Source organism: Triticum urartu, chromosome 1A (genome assembly GCF_056163025.1).
Source record: "Triticum urartu cultivar PI428250 chromosome 1A, HENAU_Tu73, whole genome shotgun sequence".
In the NCBI taxonomy this organism is placed as follows: Eukaryota; Viridiplantae; Streptophyta; class Magnoliopsida; order Poales; family Poaceae; genus Triticum; species Triticum urartu.
In genome coordinates, this window is record NC_141873.1 from 395105592 (window position 1) to 395123868 (window position 18277).

The 18277-nt window shown below is 47.3% G+C and overlaps 2 protein-coding genes across 3 annotated transcripts; both read left to right on the forward strand.

Annotated features, from left to right (window-relative positions):
• The first annotated feature begins 2116 nt into the window (after positions 1-2116).
• On the forward strand, positions 2117-2918 carry LOC125534381 (late embryogenesis abundant protein B19.3). The gene is made up of 2 exons (XM_048697634.2): positions 2117-2332; positions 2419-2918. The coding sequence occupies exons 1-2, from the start codon at positions 2215-2217 to the stop codon at positions 2640-2642; spliced, it is 342 nt and encodes a 113-aa protein (XP_048553591.1). The 5' UTR covers positions 2117-2214; the 3' UTR covers positions 2643-2918.
• A 3662-nt stretch (positions 2919-6580) lies between these two features.
• Positions 6581-7341, forward strand: LOC147991391 (late embryogenesis abundant protein B19.1A). 2 transcript variants are annotated; one of them, XM_087522577.1, is made up of 2 exons: positions 6581-6863; positions 6898-7341. In XM_087522577.1, exons 1-2 carry the CDS (start codon positions 6676-6678, stop codon positions 7052-7054), a joined length of 345 nt encoding a protein of 114 aa, XP_087378703.1. In that variant the 5' UTR covers positions 6581-6675; the 3' UTR covers positions 7055-7341. The 2 variants fall into 2 exon arrangements, with proteins under 2 accessions (XP_087378703.1, XP_087378706.1); XM_087522580.1 differs by having other exon boundaries at positions 6581-6793; positions 6891-7341.
• The last annotated feature ends 10936 nt before the right edge of the window (positions 7342-18277 follow it).

Here is an 18277-nt window from a genome sequence, read left to right on the forward strand (position 1 = left end):
ATGGACACACTTTCGTAGGTAGGTAGGCAATTAGATCCTCTCTTACCGAACGGTATAGGTAGGCGAGAGATGCGGTCCCCCAACTGTACCCTGCCTCCCAGTCCGCTAGGAAGAAGAGATACGACCAGTTGGCAGAGTTCTCGGAGCTGTCTGGAAACACGACCTCCGTGAGAAGATACCACAGGTAGGCCCTCGCCTACCACTCCACGGTCGTCTCGTCGTCGCCTTCGGGGCATTTCTGCCAGTGCTCCGAGAGCCAGGTCAACGGCACACCGGATGTACAGTTACCCTTGACAGCGGGGCAGTCGCCGATGAGGGCTGCAACCCTCTGCTGCCAGTTGGTCCTCTCCACTCGCCCGGTGCATGACCCTCGATCGGCATGGCAATAATCATCGCCCAATCCTCGAGGGTCACCGTCATCTCCCCGCATGACAGATGAAAAGAATGGGTCTCCGGTCGCCACCGGTCAATCAACGCCGTCAGAGCTGCGTGGACAAGCGTCGGCGGCTGACGCTTGAACGGCAACACAAAACCCAACAGACGGGCTCTCTTGAAGAACGGCGTGTAGCGCTTGTCGTAGTCCATATGCCCATGAACCCCGTGACCCCTCATGCGCAGTGGCTGGAGCATCTGTCAAAAAGTGAACGCCAAAAGTTAGAAAATTATTTTCATCAATCCGAAAAATTTCATATCACTTACCTCTCCGTTCTCTATGAACCGGGCACGATAACCCTTGTCGAATGCCCAGTCCAGCATGGAGTACCGTGTGCCGATGTTGTCCGCAAGAGGTGGCCACCTTAATAAAATTTCATAAACAAAACCACCATAAGCATAAAGCATACATAAACAAAAAATGAACTCAAATCATATCAACATGCATCATATCAAAATAAAATTTTAAGCATATTCCTCCAACAACAACTACTACACATGATGGATCAAATCATATCAACATGCATCATATCAAAAAAAATCCTCCAACATACATCATATCATCATATTTTTAAATAAAATTTTCCAAACAACATCTTCATATCATCATATCAACATGCATCATCAAACTAGGGTTCATCTTCACACTAACATATGAACTATTGATTAGAGTTCATATCCAATACCACTAGTTACTAAAGAACTAAGAACTACAACTACAATCAATCTTAGGTGAAAAAAAATCCAATCTAAGTTCAAAAATATGAGGGATTTCAAGCAAATAATGTGTCGAATCAGAAGCAAGTTTGCAAAAACTAATTGGAGGGATTGGAGGAGCTTACGTTCTCTCTTCGGGGCCATCTCGATCCGCAAAAACGATCAACAAACGGTGAAGATCCGAGGAAGGGAGTGGAGGAGATGAGAGAGGAAGAGAGGGGCGACTTGGGGGAGAAAAAGAAGAAATGCCGACGGGGGGAGGGGGAGGGGTGGGGAGATGGGCAGGGGCGCGGGGATTTCGGCGGAAATAACTGCCCGGACCCTACTGCCAGGGCCCCTGGCGGCAGAGTGCGACGGAGAGGGACGGCGGCCGTTTCCGCGTGCTGACGTGGATAAGTACCCTACCGTCAGGGGCTCTGTCGGTAGGCTGTCTACCTCTGACGGTAAGAAAAATGGTCAAATCCTGAAAAAAATTTAAATCAGGGTCAGATCTTGAAATTGTTCGTCAAAAGAGTCAAAACACAAAATTTTGCCTACAGCCGTGCGCACATATATGCCCATGGCCACGCATGCTCGCACATGTCGTACGTCCCTCCGTAGCCCAGAGCCTTGCATGAGGCACGCCGCGGTACAGCATGGCGAGTCCACGACGCGCAGTCTCCGACCGGCCGCCGAACACCCGAGCATGGCGAGTGCTAGAACCATGATCCTAGCTACGTGCCAACCGGCCGACAGCGCGGGACAACGCACGAGTCGCCAGCATTAGCAGCTCATCCCCACTTCCTCGGACAACCCGTGCACACACATTCGGTGCCCATGCGAGCTACCACGTGTCGTCCCTCCAGAGGCTTGCATGCACGACGCGCGTCGACAGAGCAGGAACGAGGAGAGGTACACGCGCCGGCTCCCGGCCACCCGACGCACCTCCTCGCCGGCTATATAAAGGCGACGCCGATGGCTCCTCCGCCATCAGCATCAGGCAATCACAGAGCACCACGAGCAATCGCATACCAAAACCTACGTCCGCTTACGGTTTCCGTTTAGCTAGCTCCCAGGCAGCGAGCAATGGCTTCCGGTCAGCAGGAGAGGTCGGAGCTGGACCGCATGGCCCGCGAGGGGGAGACCGTCGTCCCCGGCGGCACCGGTGGGAAGAGCCTCGAGGCGCAGGAGCACCTCGCCGACGGTATGCTTCCTCTACTTGCGTTTCGCCTGAGCGATCTGTGACTTCTGGTACTCATTACTGGCGTTGTTGTGTACGCATTTGTGCAGGGCGCAGCCGCGGCGGGGAGACTCGGAAGGAGCAGCTCGGGGAGGAGGGGTACCGCGAGATGGGGCACAAGGGCGGGGAGACTCGCAAGGAGCAGCTCGGGGAGGAGGGGTACCGCGAGATGGGGCGCAAGGGCGGGCTGAGCACCATGGAGGAGTCTGGTGGCGAGCGCGCCGCCAGGGAGGGCATCGAGATCGATGAGTCCAAGTTCAAGACCAAGTCCTAAGTAATGTAGGTCAAGATGTCCCAGTGTCTAGCTGAGTAGCTAGCTAGTAGTGAGCAAGCTGTCTGCTCATGTTTGTAAGAATGAATAATGTAGGTCAAGGTCAGGTCTTGACATGACGAGAGCACGCATGTAGGCGATCGCATGTACTGTGATCATGTGTGCGTTAGGTGTCTTAGCTTGTAGTAGTGACCATGTGTTCTTCAGGTATCCTAGCTTGTAGTAGGTGTCGTTGTGGCCCGTGAGTCAGCTTGCTAATGTATGTGAGTCGTTGTTAAATCAGGTCGATGTTGAATCAGAACGTGGGCTCTTAAATTGTTTTCTTGAACTGGGTAGAGAGGAACAACTCCCGGCCGTACTGGTACATGAACAAATGGTTGCTGGTTGGCATCATCGATGGCAAGGTAGGCGGCCGCATCAATACCTGCGGTCCACCACTTAGGTGTTGCTTCCCATGACCGTCCTCAAGGAGAGAGGCCTTGTTGTGGAATCCCTCGGATCTGAATTCGCCCCTTCCAGGCCTAGTTGCATAGTCGTCCTCGGAAGAGGAACGGCATGGGAGGAGGGATGCACGGCCGAGGATGAGGGCCTCGGGTGTGGGGAAGCAGAAAGAGCATGTGCCACATTGGTTGGTGCATAGTCGATGTTGGTGTGGGTTAGGTTTAGGGCCATGAATGACATCTTGGCAAGCAGAAGAGCATGTGCCACATTGGTCGGTGCATAGTCGATGTTGTTGTGGGTTAGGGTTTAGGGCCATGAATGACATCTGGGCAAGCAGAAGAGCATGTGCCACATTGGACGGTGCATGACTAGTTGATGTTGGTGTGGGTCAGGCCGTTAGGGTTTACGGCCATGAATGACATCTAGTTAAGCATTGCAAGAAAATATAGCACGGCCAATGCCATCTGCTTAAGCATTGCAAGAAAATATAGCACGGCCATGTGACTATTTACAAATTTTCTAAGTATAATGATATCCATTATCTCAGGATTTTTTCCCCTTTTGTAAATTTGCCATGTGATGACTGCAACATTTTCAAAATTTGCCATGCTCTAGAGAAACATTTCCCCCCTTAATTTGCCATGTGACTATTAAAAAAATCTAAATCGTTGCCATGATTTTAGGAAACACAATTTGTGCCATGCGATCAGTATAAACATTTCAAACTTTATCATGTTCTAGAGAACAAATTTTCTTAAATTTTGCCATGTGAATATCTTACATTTTTTCCTAAATCTTGCTATGATTTAGGAATTAAAATTATCTCAATTTTTAAGCTAACACTGCAAACCTTTCCAAGTTTACCATTTTTTAGAGAACAAAATTTCTTAAATTTCACGTCTGACTAATCTTTTCAACAAAATTTGTAAATCTTACCATGGTTTAGTAGTCGAAAATATCTCAATTTCCATGTGACCATGGCAACTCATTTGATTGTTTCTATTTTTTTCCTATTTATTTCCCTACATTGTGGGAACTTCCGAACTTGTTTGTGTGCAAGAATTTATACACATGCAATCTTCGACTTGTAGTGTCTTTTCTCCTAGATCATGACAAACTTTTGTTTTCCTGTGACAGCTTTATACATATGTTAACGAACTGTTTTACATGGTAAATTTATGCTCTCTATCACAGTAAATTTATACTCTCTCTGTCCCATAATATAAGAACGTTTTCCAAACTATGCAAGCTTGAAAAATGTCCTTATATTTGGGACGGAGGGAGTATTTTACAACATGGCAACCTCCTTCTATCCATATGTCTCGAAAAGTTGCCATGCTTTTATACCATTAGGGGGGGGGGGGGGGGGGGGGTTGTTTCCTCTTGGTTTTCTTCTACTCTCGGCAACTTTTTAGATATGTTTTGTATATAATTTGTCATGTCATAATAGTAACCGTTGATTTTCTTAAATAGTGGGTCATAATAACTCTTACCAAAAAGGCACTGCGCCCTGCTTTATAAGTAAAGCCCATAAGGATACAATCAACCGAAACCAGAAGTTCATAAACATACAACAAGGTTCAAAATAAATGTACGAAAAGTACGTGCTGCAGGCACAGAAGAATAAGCCCACAATCGCTAACTTAAGTATCAAGGAGGATAAATGACCATGAGTAACAGGGTCGTCACCTACTCCTTGTGCTTCCTGGTCAGGTTGTGGATAGCAGCCTTAGATAAATGACCATGAGTAACAGGGTCGTCACCTACTCCTTGTGCTTCCTGGTCAGGTTGTGGATAGCAGCCTTATCCCGTCATTTGCTTGGGTCTTAGTAACTCTTATCTTTCATGTGAACGAGGAGGTAAAAGCGACCATGTTAAATTTAGTTATGGTTTGTATATAGTCATGTCGTAATGGTACTTTCATATGTTCTTTTATCTAGTTGTCATGATACTGTGATTTTTAGATTTTTTTTAGAAAAATACTATGATTTTTACATCTGCATTTTTATTGGCCAAAACAGCAGTCACTTTTGGTCCAACGGGTTGGGCATGTCTTTTCTGTTTCGTTCGTGCAGAAAGGTCATTGATAGCAAACACCTGGAGAGAACATCATCATTCTCTCATTCCATGCTACCTGAGACCTTTCCTAGTGCTCCATGATGTGCAGGTGGTAAAGCTGCCACATATGAAAAAAAAATGATATGACAAAGCGATTAAAAAGAAGAGAGCATTATGCTGACTTCAGAAAGAAACTTTGCTAAGTGCGTGGGTCTATACAAAATGACTATCAACTATACCTGGCCATGGCCAGCCCGGCCCAAACGGCCGGACCGAAAAAGCCCGACCTGGCCCCAGCACGACGCTGCTCTCGGGCCAGGCCCAGGCCTAGATTTTGAGCCCGAAGGCCAGGCCAGGCCCGGGCCTAGGCCCATAGTTTTTGTGATTTACCGAAGAGGCCCAACCCGAGGCCTGGCGGGCTTTTACACTTGCGGGCCGGGCTTGGGCCTAATTTTCTAGGCCCGATGCCCTGGTCAGGCCGACCCGGGCCTGGGTTTTCTGCGTCGGGTTTGACCAGGTATACTACCCACCAATACATGAAGGTCTTTAGGTGTTAAAATATTAGATGAAGAAGACTTAGCTACAAAAGCTAAGCACCACAACGGAAAGATTAGTTGCTAAGCTTTTTACTGCATTTAGCATCTTAACTTAGCACCAATGCATATCGTTCCGTCGGGAACCTCTTGAGATAACATTCCCCCATATTAGCATCCAAAACATGGATATGGAGTTTTTGTACCTGAGGTAAGAAAAGGTACTATTTAAAAAAAACATTTTTCTACTAAACATTGATGGATATTTAAACTGCACGATAAATTGCTCTTGAAAAAAAACTGCACGATAAATGTGCAGTTGAAATATTCATCAATGTTTATTAAAAATAATCAGAATTTACTTTTTAATTTCTTATTATTTGTTTTGAAGTTTTACTGTTCGTAAGGGAGCATGTAAGCTCAGAATCAAAAGAGCATTTTTGCCATGAAAACAAAAAAAGTGCATAATAGTGCTTGCTTTTGGCAGAATATAAACAGAAAAGCACCAAAGTGAACAAGCACCCGGTGCTCTAGAAATTCCAAACTGCCGGATGCTGTATACGGAGTCCGTAGGGCTAGTCCATGCATGCCTGGTCTCCCCCCGACCGGGCGCCAAACAAGAGCTGGCATGACAAGGAGTGCTCCACGACCACCACCCTACGTGACGTGGCGACCCAACGACAATGCAGGACAACGCAGGTGTCCTAGCTCCTTCCGGTCACTTCCTGGTTCTCGGAGATAACCATGCCCTACGCCCGTCGCAGGCATGCGCCCATGCGCGCTCGCACGTGTCGCCCCACAAGAGACTCGCATGGCGCGCGCACACATCAGAGGCACACGCGCCGGCACTCCGCGCCGTGACGCGCCCTCCTCCGCCGCTATAAAAGGGCCACGCCGGTGCCTCATGCCCTCATCCTTCATCAGCATCAGGCAATCACCAACACCTTACAAGCAGTCACACAACGTTTCCCAGCTGAGGTTGTGGTAGCAAGGCAGAGAGAGCAATGGCTTCCGGCCAGCAGGAGAGGTCGCAGCTGGACCGCAAGGCCCGCGAGGGCGAGACCGTCGTCCCCGGCGGCACCGGCGGGAAGTCCCTCGAGGCGCAGCAGAACCTCGCCGAAGGTACGTGCATGCGTGAGAAATGTCGTTGTACTATACTCGAGCGATCTGTGGCTTCCAATACTGATTGCTAGTATTGCTGTATGCTGCATTTGTGCAGGGCGCAGCCGTGGCGGGCAGACTCGCAGGGAGCAGATGGGGGAGGAGGGGTACAGCGAGATGGGTCGCAAGGGCGGGCTGAGCACCAACGACGAGTCCGGCGGCGAGCGCGCGGCCAGGGAGGGCATCGACATCGACGAGTCCAAGTTCAAGACCAAGTCCTAGATGATCCGTTAGCCTAGCAAGCAAGATGACTCTGCTTAGGTCGGCTGTTGGTTTGCCCTAGCGTCCACGTACCGAATAATGTAGTTCAGGCGCACGTAGGCGATCGTACGTAGTATGATCATGTGTGCTTCGTAGCCGGTAGTCCGTAGCTACTCTACGGTGAGTAGCGTCAGGTCAAGTCGGAAGCTGTGGCTTGGTCAGGTGGCTGGTCTGCCTCTGGGCCGAGGAGTGTCTGCAGTGTCCACTGTATCCTTGCTTCTTCAGTAATGTATGTCGTCTTGCTCAAATATGTCTTGTCTCGTCTGATCTGTGTTGATTCCTGGTGCTATTGGGTGTAGACCTTGTTGCTCGTAGAGCTATCACCGGCTCATAGAACACCATGAGCAGTCGCTGACTGCCAAACCATGCATGAACGTGTACCTTCATGGCTTTGCTCCGCACCTGCGTCTATACATTTGACACGAAAGATGAAATACCAGAGCAGAACGATCGATCTCTCCGACATGACCCAGATGCGGGGAGCACTTGATCAAGTCCGAGCGTTTCCGATCCCTGCCTGTCATGTCGCGGTTATCGCTTGCTGTTGGTAGTGAGGGTGATCAAGGGGGAGCCGTTGAGGATCCTGCCCACCCGAAGCTTTCCAACGGCGGCGCGATCGTGGACTTCAGGCCATCTGGGAATTTTGCAGGTTTTCAGAGGGCGGTTCCAACTTTGAGGAGGAGGATGAAAACATCGAGCCGGGTTGGAAGCTGATGAGCCTATACAGATCACAGAAACGGCCAAGCGCGAAGACGCTGTCGGATCACTTTGAGAAAATTTGGCAGCTACGTACAGGAGTTGAGTTTAAGCCCGTACAGAAAAATTACTTTGTGGTCTTTTTTCTCTGAAGGGGACTACAGATTCGTTGCTAGGGGAGGGCCATGGATATATGATGGAGATGCTTTGTTGTCAGGATGGATATATGATGGAGATGCTTTGTTGTCAGGATGTAAATGGTTAGTCCGCTGATGTTGTGGGACTGCCCGCACTGGCCACAACTTTTTATGTGGGATTACGCGCGAGCCCAGTTAATTTTCATGCGGGATATGTGGTGTCCATATACTGCGGCATATATTTACAAAGCTTAGACTGGATAAGCTGACATACAAAAGATCACTAAAACTTCCACATTGATATACAAAGCATGTGGCGTCTGGAAAAGTATATACATATGTACAGAAAGTATGACAAAAACAAATGGCAGTAGATACAAAGTGAAAATGGCAAACATGGCGGTAGATACAAAGTGAAAATGGCAAACAGTGAATAATATTAGCCCACATTGACATAACGATCGCTACTAATTATCACTAGTGAGTTCGAGCTTCATTCAGTAGTCGCCTCTAGAATAACAAAATCCACAAAGCAGCGGCAACTTAACTAAAAACGCCTATCAAAGCAGCAGAAATATCTCCTGTATGTGAATAAAAAGGAATATGCAACATACTCCCCATCCTTCATATCCCAAAATTAACAGAAAGCATCTAGAGTCCTAGACTCAAAACGGCACCAAATGATAAAACTATCAGCTAAGAGCATCTTCCATTCTTCTGTCAGCTTTGTGTCGGGCGACCTTTGTACACCAAGCTATGCTCACTGGTCTTTCACTTGATTAATGGGAATCAGAATGGTCCCAGGATTGGCCTCATCTTCGAACCACTCAACTGATTTTTTCTTGAGAAACATCTCAACCTGCGGTCATTCAAGTTTATTAATAAGTTATATAAGACATACAGTACTATCTACATGAAAAAGAAACAAGAATAAGAAGTAAGCAGGGTTCCTTAAATCATAAGCATACACCAGTGTGTATTTCCCTTCCCTAAAATGATTGTTAATTAACATTGTCGAGGAGGGAAGCAAAACCATCAAGGATAAAAAGTGCAGATAGCTAGCACCACAATCTTTAAAAAATGCAGATAGCTAGCAACAAATTCACAATAGGCAATGATCTTAAATTAATATTCTAACCAATAAAAGTCCTTAATGAGTATTATTGCGACCAGATCTTGATAGCATAATTGCAAGGATGATAAATACATACAAGTTAGCAGCATACACAATTTATACTCAGAGCGCAACTCGAAACTATGGACGTAAAAGAAACCAGATTTAACTCAAATGCTCCCCGAATTTACCCAAAGCTTGCTACAATTGAACAATTGATTAGCAATATTATGTAGTGCACACATACCTCAGTTAATAGTAGTGACCTTGATCAGGAGTATTGGCATGCTTATCATTACATCTAAACCAATCTTGAAGGCAGATTAAGGCTTCCACTGTCTCGCTGCACAATCTACTTCTGTAATCATTGATCAAACGCTTTCCGGTATTGAAAGCCGACTCTGACGATACGACGGAAGCTTGTACAACAAGAACATCACAAGCTATACAAGAAAGGATGGGATACTTAGACGAGTGAAGATGCCACCATTGAAGAATGTTGAAATCCTCCGTGCGAGTGAATGTGTCTTCTTCTAAGTATCTGGCAAGCTCACTAGCAGTTTGGCGTTGCTTCTTATTCAAGTGTTGGTCCCAATCCGCCAACGGATCATTCTCTTCATTCACAACCTCATCAAATTTTTGTCGGGGTGCTGACTCATCCAATGCATCCGTCATTTGTGAAGAATATTCTTCGAAAAGGTTGTCAAGAACTTCTTTCACTGTAAGCAAGTGTCTTTCTACATCTGGACCAAAAGCTTGTTTTAGTCGAAACTCGATGAAGCAAAGTTTAAATCATGGACCAAGGATCACAGGAATACAGTTTGGCAAATATGATTCCATCCAATACTTATCAAACTTTTTTTGCATCTCTCCAACCATTGCTCGAACGACTTCATCCTTTGTTGAAGCTTCCTTCTACAGCAATAACCTCACATTCCAGATTTGATGAAAGTACAAATTTGAGGTAGAATAACTTGAACCAGAAAGTACATTGGTTTGAAATCCCTCCAAACAGCAGAAGTTAGCCTTCTTGTCTTGCGGACTGTTAATTGGCAAGAAAATAAAATGTCAACTCACAAGAACATTTTAAACATGTAACTACATACAAGTGTAATTACAAAAGAGAAAAAACAAAGCCAACTCACCATGTGGATGATTAATTTTTGAGCCTCCAAATGGAGTAGTCACTGGAGAAGGGGATCCTAAGATAGATGGTGATCTCGCGGACGAATTTGTCCTCTCCTCCAATGGGGAACTTGCAATCCTCGTTGAGGGAGACCTGCCCCTTTTTGAGGCTACAACTCTTGCTAGAAGACCAAGGGAAGATCTCCACGTGCTCGCCACCGGTGACCTTACCAATGGTGATCTTGTCGCTCTTTGACTATGTGTCATAGGTGGAGAATCTCGTCTCTAGATAACAAAACACAGAAAGTTCAGAACATGCTATCAATTTCAAGAAGGTATAAAAGCAGATTTGTGGTATAGAGTGAGGTTTAATAGAGAAATCTGGCAAGAAAAATGACCTGTAGCTCCTCTGTTGTATCTCCTTGAACAAATTCAGAACAGTTCATTGAACGAGCATGTTTCCTCTTCCCCCGCAACTCCTCCTCCTCCTGCCTCCTCCTGGTTTTTCCTCTTCTTCTCTTGCTTCTTCCTCTTCTCTTTCCTCTTCTCTTCCAGGCTTTTCTTTCTCGTCTTATGCCTTCGTTTTTCCTTCCGCCTTTCTAATCAGTAACGCAAACACAGGGGGTCAAAAAAAATATCAAAGAATACAAGTAATGTCACGGGGAAACACATGAGGGACAGATACTTACTTCCGTTCCTCATCGATAGCATTCCACACATGTTGTTCCTGCTCCATGGCTTCTCACTTTTCAGCTTGCTTGTCGATCGTCAACACCATTTGGTCGTCGACATCACCCATGGTAACTTCCATCAAATCTGCATTGAATGTCCAATGAATGCTAAATTTAACTAGCAATCAGAACAAATGGACGCAATCATAGAATTGTTCTATTTGCTTTCTTCAGACACAATACAAGATTTCACCATTAACATACAAATTTAGCATACACCGAACTCCTATAGCGAGTAGTTACAGAGACATTCTAATTCTGACCGCCAGAGCAAGATATACTTTGATATTTTTACAATTAATATCTGGAAATACAAGAACGATTACAATTAATATTCACATGCCAGTGTGATATGTATTGTACAACTTGTTTAGAATTCAGAGGGATGTTTTTACAGGTGCAATGCTCTTGCAACTAGTTTCGTATGAATCACAACGACGTTTTGCTAGCTGCTCCTCTGACTAATTCCTTTTTATAGACCATTCTACCTACTCCAAATAATTTCTCGGTTCATGCATTGATTGTTCTGCAAAAACATGCATCGGGATACCTGTGGCAGCGTGAGGAAGCTTTCATTCAAATCATCAAATGATCACCAGAATCCGCATGCTATATGGAAATACCCTGTAATGTACTTGCCTGTACACTCTTGATAAAGTCAGTGACCACCACACCCCCCTGCCTTGATCCCCATAATCCAGAAATATATGGACAGCAGTAAGTAACGAACGCTAATCTACTAGAAGATTGTACAGTAGTATCGGGCAAAGATAACCAAGAACCATCTAATTCGTCACCTGGAGTAGTACGCGTATAGTCGTCGTGTTTGCATTGCCCACTCATCACTACACAGCCAAATTAGAGTAGTGCATAGCTTGGCAATGTCCGCATCTGTACTAGGATCTTTTGGTCCTTCGATCTTAACTAAGTACCACTAAATAGTCTTTAATTGTGCTGTTCCTCTGATATACAGAGAGATTCTAAGTTTGACCGCGAGAGCAAGAGATTCGTACGAAACTAGTTGCAAGAGCATTGCACCTGTAAAAACATCCCTCTAAATTCTAAACAAGTTATACAATACGTATCACACTGGCATGTGGATATTCATTTACAGTTCATAACAATATATCAATTAACAAAGTTGCGGCCACAAGGGAGTGGACCAAGTACTATCTCAAGTACCTAACAAATGCCGGACGGCGGATTCACAATAAATTGCAGAGAAGCTCATCGTCTATAGATTCAGCATGCTACTCACATCCACACATAATAGTAATATCTAACAGGCTACTCACATTCAGTATAGCTGATGCACAACAAAACATGGATCACAACTGGTGTAGCTGATTCACATCAAGCAATTGAAGAAGACATGCCTGGCCCCTTGGGGTAGAATAGGAGGAGGGGGGATTTTGCATACCTTGGGGTAGAATAGGAGGAGGCGGGGGAGCAGGGGCCGAAGAGGCCCTCACCGGGATCGGGGAGGGAGCAGCCACGCAGGGCTCGGCTTGGTCCCCGGCTATCCCCTTTGACAGCGGCGGAGGAGCAGGAGCTGAAGAGGGCGTCGGCAGGATAGGGGAGAGAGCAGAGGAGTCATCCTCGCAAGGCTTGGCTCGGTCGCCGGCGATGTCCTTGGACGACGGCCTCTTCGAGAAACACTACGGCGACGGCGGCTCCATGGGATTGGAAACGGGAGGTGGTGCCGCACCACTGGTGCGGTGGAGATGGCGGCGAAGGCGCCCTAGCCTAGGGCATGGGGTGACTGGGGAAGGACGCGAAGGGGGGATTGTGGACTGCCGCTGGCTCGATAGGCTTTTCTGGGCTATCCACTTGCGCCATTTAATTTTTCTGGGTGTCCACAAATGCCACATAACCTTTTTTTGGTGGATGGCATATGTGGGACTAATGGGACCCAGCGCCACTTACATGCTGACTTTGTTGGTGGCTCCGTTTGTAGAAGATGCTCATCCGTCTGAAACTATAAGAGCATTTCCAACAGGCGCCGCGCCGCAAAATCCCCCCGCGCAACCCGGCGGATGGCTCCAGCAGGCGCGCAATAACCGCGCGCGCGGTATAAGTAGTTGGGCGCGCGCGTGGATGCGGTTCATCGCGTGGTGTATTTGCGGCCCCGCTTCCGCGCGCGGCACACTCGACGCTCGCGCTGCGCGCTCTTCTTCTCCCCCTCCAAAGCCCCGCGCGCGCCGGCGCCGGCGACCCGCACCCATGGACGCACGCGCCGGCACCCCGCTCACCCCGTCCTTAGCCGCGACCCCCTCGCCCCCGCCGCCGCCGCCGCCACAAACCCTAGCCCGGGTGGCGTTGGCCTCGCTACTGCCGGGGCTCCTCCGACGAGCGGCCTCGCGCGCGGCCTCTTCATGCCGCCGCGGATGACCTCGGCGGCGGGTGGCGTCGCGCCGGCGCCGGCCCGAGCCGCCGCCCCCTCCTCAAAGCTCCCCAATGCGGCACGGCCAAAGATTTTAAACTTGGTTGGATGAACTTGTGGGCATGATTTTAAACTTGTGGGCATGAACTTCATCAACTTGTTTGTGTGAAATTTTTATTGTGTTGAAAATGTTCATCATTTTGTGTTGAAAAATGCCATATGCAATGCACCGGCGGGCCGCGCGCGCTGCATTTTGACGCGCTGCTGGAGCGACGCGCGCGCGCTGCATTTTAGCGCGGCCGCTGGAGCCAGCACTGCGCGCCGCGGCAAACCAGCCGATGCAACCGGCGCCAGTTGGAGATGCTCTAATGGATTCAGTCTCTGTGTGGGTGCGTGTCTTTGATGTGCCTTGGAATAAACAAACCAGGCCATATGGGAACACCTTGGGTGGCACCCTGGGAGAGGTGTTGGAGGTTGATGCCCCGGAAGTTGGACATGGCACTAGCGAATTTTTGAGGATCAGAGTTAAGCTGCCATATAACAGGAGGTTGCAGAAGGAGGTTACTAGAATATACTGTCAGAGGAGTAACAAAACGATCTACTTTTAAACTGAAGTAAGAGCGTGTACCACACTTCTGTTTCTTCTGTGGTTTTCTAGGCCATGATGAAGATGTGAGTGAGAAGAAGAGGCTTGGGCTGCCATCTAAAGCCTACGATTCCACGCTCCGTTGTTCCCCGTTTAAGAAGTATGAGCAAAGACCAGCATATACAGCGTCGCCGGGCCAGCCAAGGGCGCGCCGTGTGTTGGACTTTTCCTTGGGCCGTGCTGGTTCTACTACACGGCAATCCGCTTCTTCTTCAGCGAGAAGTGAGTCTAGACATAATCCATTTATACCAGATAGGGTTGATGCCCATGATGGGTTTGAGAACAGAGAAGGATCAGGTGAGACGGCGGCTGTTATTCAGCTTGCAGATGAGGTGGAGGCGCTCCGTCTGAGGCTGGCCAAAGAGAAACCAGAGTGCAGTCAATCTCACCAGATAAAGATTCATTTTGAAGCAAAAGCTATGTACAAACAGACTGAACTACAACCCAAATCTCACAAGAAGAGAAGTACTGGTAAGAAAGTTGTGGCAGCAAGGACGCCAGGCACTCTAGTTATCAAGGAAAAAGAACCTACTTCGGATGTCATGAATCCAACATTACGGGGTGTTGATTTTTTGGATAAATCTTTTGGTACAGCGGTGGACTTGATGATATACAATGATTCCATCTTGGGAAAACGTCATGTTGCAGGATTGTTTGGTTATGGGCAGGATGCGCAACTTGACAAAGCTATGGTGCCGTTCGTTGATGTTCCAACAGGAGGTAGTCTGAAGAAAGGGAAAACTGAAGGTCAACAGCAAGAGGAGGAAGTAACCAGCAAAGGGAGTGAGGTGGACATGGAGGCAGCTGGCCTAGCTAGGGGCCGCCAGTGATCTGACGGGGCCTTTGGCGCCCCGTCAGAAGCAATGAATTGCTTAAGTTGAAACTGTTGAGGGGCGGGGAACCTTCGCACAGTTCGTGATCTTGTAGCACTTGTGGGTGCTCATTCCCCGGAAGTGGTCTTTCTGTGTGAAACTAGACAACCAAAAGAAAAGATGTATCGTCTTCGTAATCGTTTAGGCTTAGTTGGTTTTGAAGGAGTTAGTAGTGATGGTCGTAGTGGTGGTCTAGCTTTATTTTGGCACGAGTCTGTATCCCTGGTTGTTCAAGAGGCTAATAATAGATGGATTGATGCTTATGTCCGCTTGTCACCTGATGATCCTTTGTGGTGTGTCACCTTTGTGTATGGCGAGCCATGAGTGGAAAATAGACATTTTATGTGGGACTCTTTGAGGAGATTGTCAAGACACAATACACTTCCATGGATGTTAGTTGGCGACTTTAATGAAGCTATGTGGGATTATGAACACATGTCAGAAACACCAAGGGCACCGGGTCAGATGTTGAGTTTCAGAGATGCTTTGGAAACATGTGCGCTGATTGATATGGGCTTCATGGGTTATCCCTTTACCTATGATAATAGGCGGGGTGGTAGAGCCAATGTTCAGGTGAGATTGGACAGAGCAGTGGCCACTAATACTTGGAGGGATATGTTTGCTGATGCTGTTGTATGTCACCTGGTCTCACCGGCGTCAGACCATTGTCCAGTGTTGGTCTCATGTATTTTGGATACGGCCCCTCGGCCGGGCCGATGTCGCCGTTATGAATTGATGTGGGAAAGAGATCATGCTCTTAATGAGGTAGTGGCGGAAGCATGGGGTGCAGCAGGAACTAAAAGAAACTTAAGTGATGTTCAAAAGGCTCTCGGCCAGGTGATGGGTAAGTTGCATACTTGGAGTAATAAAAAATTTGGGAATGTTACAAGACAACTTGAGAAATCTAGATCAAGATTGGAGGAACTGATGCTTATGAATGCGGACAGGGCAGATATTAGGAAGCACATGGACGAAATGAATGAACTTTTATTCAGGGAGGAGATGTTGTGGTTACAGCGCTCGCGCATTGCTTGGCTCAAGGAGGGGGGCAGGAACACTAAGTTTTTTCACAGAAAAGCGGTGTGGCGAGCCAGAAAGAATGCAGTACGAGGACTATTGGATGCTAATGATGTTTGGCAAACTAATAAAAACGTGATGTTGCATATGGCCCGTACCCATTTTATGCTAGTATTTACAGTTGATCCGAACGTCAACCCAGAAGAAGTAGTGAATCTATTCCTAGCTAAAATAACGGATGATATGAATACTGCTCTTTGTGCTCCATTCACAGATAAGGAAATAGGCGATGCGTTGTTCCGGATTGGGCCACTAAAAGCCCCAGGTCCAGACGGATTTCCAGCTCGATTTTTTCAGCGGAATTGGGCTTTAATGAAAGAGGATGTAATGGTGGCTGTCAAGTTGTTCTTTGAGACTGGACACATGCCGGATGAGGTAAACTCAACTACTATTGTGCTTATTCCTAAGGTTGCGAATCCAAAGAAGCTAAATGAGTTCAGACCAATCAGTCTATGTAGCGTAGTTTACAAGGTCATCTCCAAGTGTCTGGTAAATCGTTTGAGACCTCTCCTTGATGTTATTGTTGCTCCTGAGCAGAGCGCCTTCGTCCCTGGTAGACTTATTACAGATAATGCTTTCATAGCTTTTGAGTGTATGCATACAATCAAACAGGAAAGGAATCGGGAGAATAGTTTTTGTGCTTACAAGCTGGACCTATCAAAGGCATATGACAGGGTAGACTGAAATTTCCTGGAGCGAATGATGCAACAGTTGGGTTTTCATCACTGGTGGATACAGTGGATTATGGCGTGTGTAACCTCGGTGAGATATAGCGTTAAACTAAATGGAGCTCTCTCAGATTCGTTCGCACCGTCGCGTGGACTTCGGCAGGGTGACCCTCTATCCCCGTTTTTGTTTTTGTTCGTAGCTGATGGACTTGATGCTATTTTGAAACAGAAGGTCAGACAAGGAAGGATTTCTCCTATTCATGTGTGTCCAAGGGCGCCAGGTATCTCACACCTCCTATTCGCAGACGACACATTAATGTTTTTCCGTGCTACTCAGGAAGAAGCTACCCAGGTGGGAGATGCACTGGCTATTTATGAGCGCACCACAGGACAATTCATTAACCCGGCAAAATGTTCTATTTTATTTGGCCCATGTTGTGGTGACAACGACAAGCATGAGGTTGTGCATACCTTGCAGGTTCAGACGGTGGGATTTGACAAGCATAAGTATCTCGGTCTCCCCACACCATCTGGTAGAATGTCGAAGAGCAAGTTTCAAAATCTACAAGAGCAACTTACTAAGCGTATCTTACAGTGGGGAGAAGCGGCGTCATAAGGGGGCAAAGAAATTCTCATTAAGGCGGTTGCACAGTCCCTACCTACATATATCATGGGGGTTTTCCGTTTGCCCCAGAGTGTTTATGATGATCTTACTCGCATGGTACGCAATTTTTGGTGGGGGGCCAAGGAGGGGAAGAGGAAGACACATTGGCGTGCATGGGATACATTGATTAAACCGAAAGTGCAAGGCGGCATGGGGTTCCGTGATTTCAGACTCTTCAATCAGGCACTTCTGGCTAGACAAGCTTGGCGTCTTATTGCTTACCCTGACAGTTTATGTGCTCAGGTGCTCAAAGCAAGATATTACCCGGCGGGACGTCTGGAAGATACGGTCTTTTCGGGCAACTCATCCCAGACGTGGCAGTCTATTGTCCACGGTCTTGAGCTTCTCAAGAAAGGTCTAATTTGGCGCATTGGTGATGGAGCTTCTGTACGTATTTGGCGTGACCAGTGGATACCACATCCACTTGCGAGGTTGCCAATATCACCCCAGGGGCGCTGCCGCCTTCGGCATGTTAGCGAGCTCCTGGACGACCGAGGAAATTGGAACGTGCAGCTACTTAGTCAACATTTCATGTCAGTAGATGTCATGGAAATTATGAAGATCAAGGTGGTGCCACGGTTGGACAGAGATATTATCGCTTGGGCGCCTGAGCGTTCTGGATCGTTCACAGTCCGGGGTGCTTATCGTTTATCATATGATGAGATTCACCATCAGAGTACAGTCGCATCGAGTAGGGCACCGGACGGGCGACGTGCCGTTTGGGCACTTATATGGAGGTGCCCTGCTCCACCAAAAGTGCGTATCTTTGCATGGCGTTTGGTCACAAATTCACTGGCTACTTGGGTAAATAAAAGATCACGGAAACTTGAGGTGTTTAACCTTTGTTCACTGGGTGCGATGGAACCGGAGGATACGTTCCATACATTCTATAGATGCACATTGGCTGTTGCTTCGTGGAACGCACTTAGCTTCAATGAGGAATACAGGCCCTGAGTGGCTTTTTGATCTTCTGTATAAGCTAAATGAAGATGATCGCATGCATGTGTTGATGGTGTTGTGGAGGAGTTGGTATGTACGTAATGAAATAGTACACCATAAGCTACCACCTCC

Excerpts from the sequence above, each read along its gene's own strand:
- LOC125534381 (XM_048697634.2), top strand. The coding sequence starts at position 2,215 with ATGGCTTCCGGTCAGCAGGAGAGGTCGGAGCTGGACCGCATGGCCCGC. Across the intron at positions 2,333-2,418 it reads GCAGGAGCACCTCGCCGACG|GGCGCAGCCGCGGCGGGGAG; the intron begins GTATGCTTCCTC and ends GCATTTGTGCAG.
- LOC147991391 (XM_087522577.1), top strand. The coding sequence starts at position 6,676 with ATGGCTTCCGGCCAGCAGGAGAGGTCGCAGCTGGACCGCAAGGCCCGC. Across the intron at positions 6,864-6,897 it reads GCTTCCAATACTGATTGCTA|CCGTGGCGGGCAGACTCGCA; the intron begins GTATTGCTGTAT and ends TGCAGGGCGCAG.